This window comes from Onychomys torridus, chromosome X (genome assembly GCF_903995425.1).
Source record: "Onychomys torridus chromosome X, mOncTor1.1, whole genome shotgun sequence".
Taxonomy (NCBI): domain Eukaryota; kingdom Metazoa; phylum Chordata; class Mammalia; order Rodentia; family Cricetidae; genus Onychomys; species Onychomys torridus.
Window position 1 is genome coordinate 59,867,568 of NC_050466.1, and position 6,000 is coordinate 59,873,567.

General features: G+C 39.7%; 1 protein-coding gene across 1 annotated transcript in view; it reads left to right on the top strand.

Moving 5' to 3' along the window:
• The window catches only part of Ca5b (carbonic anhydrase 5B), a 52,675-nt gene extending 47,850 nt beyond the window's left edge, over positions 1 to 4,825 (top strand). The window contains exon 8 of the mRNA XM_036174705.1: positions 3,997 to 4,825. Coding sequence (XP_036030598.1) covers positions 3,997 to 4,176 — 180 coding nt within the window. The 3' untranslated portion in view covers positions 4,177 to 4,825. The remainder of the gene's footprint in view (positions 1 to 3,996) is intronic.
• The last annotated feature ends 1,175 nt before the right edge of the window (positions 4,826 to 6,000 follow it).

The following is a 6,000-nucleotide window of genomic DNA, read 5'->3' on the forward strand; positions in this document are numbered from 1 at the left end:
CCCCCAATTCAAATCCTAACCTCTTCTGGGAAACACCCTCACAGACACACTTACCAGTTAACCAGCTATCTGCACACCCCCAGTCTGATTGATAGAAAAAAATAGCCTTTGCAAGAAGAAAGTTATAAGTTCAAAAATGTGTCCAATTACATTTGAGAATTTACTTTGTGATGAATATGGCATTGTTAATCCTACAGATTGACAATAAGACCACTACTGAAGTTTAAAGCCAAATTTGAAGCAAGCTTTAATTAAATACTGGCCAGGTGAGTGGAATCTAGCCAGATCCATACCCAGGTTCCTGGGAAATAGCCCAGAATCAAGTATGGCAAGGACTTAAGAAGGAAAACCCATAATTCATTGCATTTCCCATCAAGTCCAATGGGCAAGCATATATCCTGACATATTTCCAGCCTGTGAACCTCCTGCCCACATGTGATCAAGCACATCAATGCAGATGGGTCAAACAAACTTGTTTAGGGGAATAAAAACAGGTGGCTTGTTACTTCCCATAAACAATAGTCTCCAGCATTTCAGGAACTGTCTGTACTTGGGCAAGGGGCTTGCAGATCAGAGGCACCTTTGCTTCATGGATCTCTAAGGTATAGTAATTCAAACTTCAAGTGTAACTTTGGCTCTCACAGTATCTCAACTCAGGGAGGAAAAAGGACAGAACATTCTATAAAATATGTGGTAAGGATGATGTTTGATGGTAAAAGGGGAGTTGGATTTAGCATTCAAACTTTATACAGGGACATATTCTCCATATATTAAATGTAAAAAAAATAACATAATTGGAGTTGGGGATACAACTCAGTGATAAATTGCTTGCCCAGCATATGTGAGGCCCCACATTGAACCCTCAGTTCTGCAAAACAGGAAAGCATCATAAAAATTCATCACAGAGAATTCATTTTAGAGTGCAAGGTGGCTGGAGCTCTTCTAACTACAGAAGAAAACCAGAGGTCTGAAGGAACACCAGCAGTTAAACTTGTGTTAGACCACACTCAAACATTTCTTTATGATGAAACTTGCAAACATAAGACAAAGTCCAGAGCTGGACTGCTCATAAGCCTGGCCTTGGGGACCTGCACATTCAGTCGGCTATGCTACTATCCTTCATATTTAAAAACTGATATAACTCCGAAAAGTTATGGATCAGTGGCCCACGTAAGGAATTTTCAATAAAATTTTAACATAGTACCCTTTTTTGCTTTTTTTTTTTTTTGTGATAAACACCATGACTGAAAACAACTTGGGAAGGGAAGGATTTATTTCACTTTTAGAGCATATAGTCCCTCATTAAGACAAGCCAGGGCAGGAGCTCAAGCAGGAACCAGAGAAATTAAAACAGGCCATGGAAGACCACTGCTTTCTGGCTTGCTCTCTGTGGCTTGCGCAGCCTGCTTTCTTATAGCACCCAGGACCACCAGCCCAGAGGTGACATTGCCCACAGTGATCTGGGCCCTCCCAGATCAATTATTTGTCAAGAAAATAGCCCCACAAACTGGCTGATGTACTAATCTGACTCTAGCTTTTGTCAAGATGACGAAACCCACCAGTATACACAGATAATACAGTAATTAAGGAAATGTTACCCAAGGATGTCTACACAGTGAATGGGGGAGGAGGACACACTTTCCTCAGTGGTAAGGTGCCCATCCTCCTATAAGTGACCCTACTAAAAAATCGGGTCATATAATGTTTTTAAAGACATGAAAGTCATTGGGAAGAGGGAAAATATTAGATTTTGGAGCTCAGAGACAGAAGGCAGGAAATAGACCAGAGTCTGACCTCAATAGAGGAGACTGTTTAATTCAAATAGCAAAAGACAGGCACTCTCCATGGGACAGAGGTTCTGTGTGGGAAAAAGCTAGCTAGGATCCTTTATGGAGATTGGAGGGAGGGTAGCTTGGGAATGAGGAAGTTCATGCCACTTCAGGAGGCAATGTGCGAGTGTGCAGATTCTCCTTTCTGAATTTGTTTGCCCAAGCCAGACAGATTATTTTGGGAGATAGCCTGTCCAGCAAACATTCTTCTCTGGGTTGTGGCCAACTGATAAGGATGAGCAGGGTCATCTGTAATTTCATGGAAATCCAGGCCCTCTGTCATCTCAGACCCTGAAGCACAGAAAGAAGTGAGGGACAGGGGCACCAATTCTTTCTTAACTGTTTGTGCTGGTGGGGGGGATCATTGTAAGGGAGAAATATAAAAGTATTTGGGGGGGGGGGGTTCCAAGGTCTTTTGATTTTAGAGGTATCTTGATTTCTCAAGATTAAATGGCCTTTTGGGATCATCCTGTTCCAGGACTCTGAGGGGTTGAGTGATAGTTGAGGAAGTAAGGGCTTGAACTCTTTGCTACAACAGATTAGAGAGGAATTTTAAAACATAAAGACTGAAAATTAGAGCTAAAACTATCATAATAAGGGGCCTAATAAAGGAGGTCATCCATGTACCCTAAGTGCTCCCAAAACCTGTCCAGCCTGGCTTGTGATTCTAGTCTTTCTTTTAGCTGTCTGGAATTCTCCTTTACGACAGTTGATAAATTCATGTAGAAACAATATCCCTCCACTCACATAGTATAGATCCCTCCCTTCTACCATGAGATCTAATCCCCATCTATTTTGTAATACCATGGCTGCCAGGGAGTCCAAGTGAGTCTGGAGTTTTTGTTTGTTTTCTTCTCTTTGTTCTTTGTTTGTTTGTTTCTTTTAAGACTTGCTGGACAGTGGTGGCACATGCGTTGGGAGACAGAGAGGCAGATCTCTATGAGTTTGAGGCCAGCCTCGTCTACAGAGAGAATTCCAGGATAACCAAGGCTACACAGAGAAACCCTGTCTCAAAAAAAACCCAATATTTATTTATTTATTTGTTTGTTTATTTATTTATTTAATGTATTTTGTCTTCATGTATGTCTGCATACCAGAAGATGGCATCAAACCCCATGAGACTATGGTTATAGACAGTTGTGAGCTGCCATGTGGGTGCTGGGAATTGAACTCAGGACCTCCAGAAAAGCAGCCAGTGCTTTTAACCATCTTCAACCCCAACTCTAGAGTTTTTTGATGATGTCCTATACCCATGTCAGATCAGCCTTGATTTGTTGAGTGAGTTGGTGATGTTGGACTTGTTGGAGTTCAAAGGCCCTTGCTCCAGGCTCCAGCCATAGTTACAATGTCATTCCTTTTGGTTTGGATGGGGGTGGGCTGGTGGTTTATTTTCAAAAGAGTCAGCTGGAGTGGAAGTGGGAGGTAATGGGGGTGGGGAGTAGCAGCAAATAGGATGGAAATATATTATATCCATGTTAGAAAATGTCATAATGAAGCCCATTATTAGGTATAATTATATATGCTAATAAAGCATTTAAAATGTTATCTGTCATTTATAATCCTAATCACTGGTTATTTTAGCACTCAGCATTATTAATTATTTGGGTAAATCCTTCTGATCTTTTATCTTTATAATATGCATAATTTTGTGACAAAATGGAATCATTTTGTTCATACCATTTTTCTAGGCTTTTCTCTCCATTTGATGTTCCTCAGAATCAAAGAGATGATGGAACTCACCTTTGGCAAACAGACAATATGTGGGGACCAGGGCCTTTGTCCCTAATCTTCACATCCCAAAAGCTTGACTGGTTTCACCAATTCCTGCTGTTGTCACACAACCATGCCAACAGCATTGCATTGAACCTCTTGTCAAGTGGTGAAGACATCTCACCAAAATATAAGTTCTCTTTCTTAATACAATTAGAGACAAAGTGTTGTAGAATTATATAAGTGAAAGCAAACCAGGTGTGGTGGTGCATGTCTGTAATCACAGCATTTAGGAGACAGAAACAAGTGGGTCTCTGGGAGTTCAAAGCCAACCTGTTCTACATAATGAATTCTAAGGGTTACACAGTTGAGACCCTGTCTCAAAACAAACAAAAGTAATTTAGCCATGGACTAAAGATTGTTTTTGATTGATATTCTTAATGTTTTCGGTTTCTAGCTTGAGCAGTTTCGGACCCTGCTTGTCACTTCTGAGGGGGAGAAAGAGAAAAGAATGGTGGACAACTTCCGCCCACTTCAGCCACTGATGAACCGTACTGTCCGCTCCTCCTTTCGCCATGATTATGTGCTCAATATACAAGCAAAACCCAAACCAGCAGCCAGCCAAGTCAACCCCTAAGATGTTCATACTTAGGCAGCATCTTTCTTTAATGTGTATTAGCTTAAAATCTTAGCTAGATTATTTTAAAATGCTGCACTTAATACTTATGTGTATACATTTATGTTTTTTTCCTTCTTTGGTTGTAACATTTCTAAACTCCTATCCTTGTAAGGCAAAGACAGGAAGACAAAACAATACAAACAAAAACCCATAACCAAATAACATCAGGTTACCTTAGACTACCTTTTTTTTGTGTGTGACAGGATTAAGGCAGAGGAATCTTTGTTACAAGGCCGGTTGAAATGGCCTGTTTGGGATTTTGATGTTAAATTTTGCCTAATTTCTGTTTCTCAGAAAGTCAGATAAACAGTTTAGTTTCTACTTGGTAAAATGGAAGTGTGGTGTGAGTGACTCGTCTTGATTTTTCTGTTCAAGCCTAATACAAGAGGTTACCCACAGCAAGAGGTTCTTGTGAGTTTTCTTTAGTGACATCACCCTTTTGTTTGAACCGTTAAATGGTCTCATCTCATGGTATTGGCCCCACTCTTAGCTACCAGCATTTGGAGCTGCTGGTCTCAAAATGACATTCAAAGCTTACAAATGCATTTATTGGTTTCAGAGTATTTCATCTGTCTTCTTTTAAAAAGATAAGGTTTCTCTGTGTACTTCAGGCTGTCCCTGAACTATGTAGTCCAGTCTAGCCTTGAACTCATAGAGATCAGTCTGCCTTTGCTCCTAAGTGCTGAGATTAAAGGCTTGTACCATGGTGCCTGGCTTTCATTTGTCTTACCAAATGCGTTTGCTTTTTGAATGATAATAGTATGTGTCATTGGAATACCAGCATGACATGCAAGTTGCTCTTATAGCAACCTGTTGGGAATTAAGATGTGTTTTTATATCTGACATTGTGTGTGTGTGTGTGTGTGTGTGTGTGTGTGTGTGTGTGTGTGTGTGTGTGTGTTGTGTTATGTTTTAAGTCAGGATCTCACTCTGTAGTTAAGGCTAGCCTGGAACTCACAGTAATCCTCTTGTCTCAGTCTCTCCAGTTCTAGGATTATAGGTATAAGGTACCACACTAGACTATTTATTATATTTGACACATTTGGCTATCATTTTTATTTTTTGAAACAAGGTATCATGTAGCCCAGGGTAGACTAGACTTTGCTATATATCCAAAGTGGATCTTAAACTTCTGATTCTCCTGCCTCCACCTCCTGATTTCTGGGTTCTAAATGTGTGCCACTGCGCTCAGCTTTAGCTATCTTTTAATGTTTATAGTTCTGTAGAATAGTCAAAATGTTAACAGCTACCAAAGGCATAGACTCACCACACAAAACCCAGGTTACTTAGAAAACATCTCTACAGGCCAGACTGATAACTCCTACCTGAATATTGGCCATAGTTTCAGGTATATTTTGTTTCAAATGTTGGGTGTGCATTTTTGTATTCAGACTTCTTAATGAGTATATTTGTACTAATCTTTAGTTGCTATTACTAGCATATGATATGTCTACTTATTATCAGTTTACTATCTAGAAAACACATTTTGTAGTAATGGGCTAAAGACACTTGCCATGAAACTCTGATGACCTGAGTTTGGTCCCCAGAACCTACTTAAATATAGAAGAAAAAACTAACCCCACAAAGTTGTTGTCTGACCAAGCATGCTTGTGGCATACACACAACCCCATATGCATCAAAGATGCACACAATAATAAATAAAACTTTAAAAGATTAAAAAATTATAATCACAAGAAAACAGGACTTTTATTATATCTAGAATTTTTTTTGCATTTTTGAAGGTCAGCTATTTTACCGAAAGGCTTGGGATTATATAGAAAG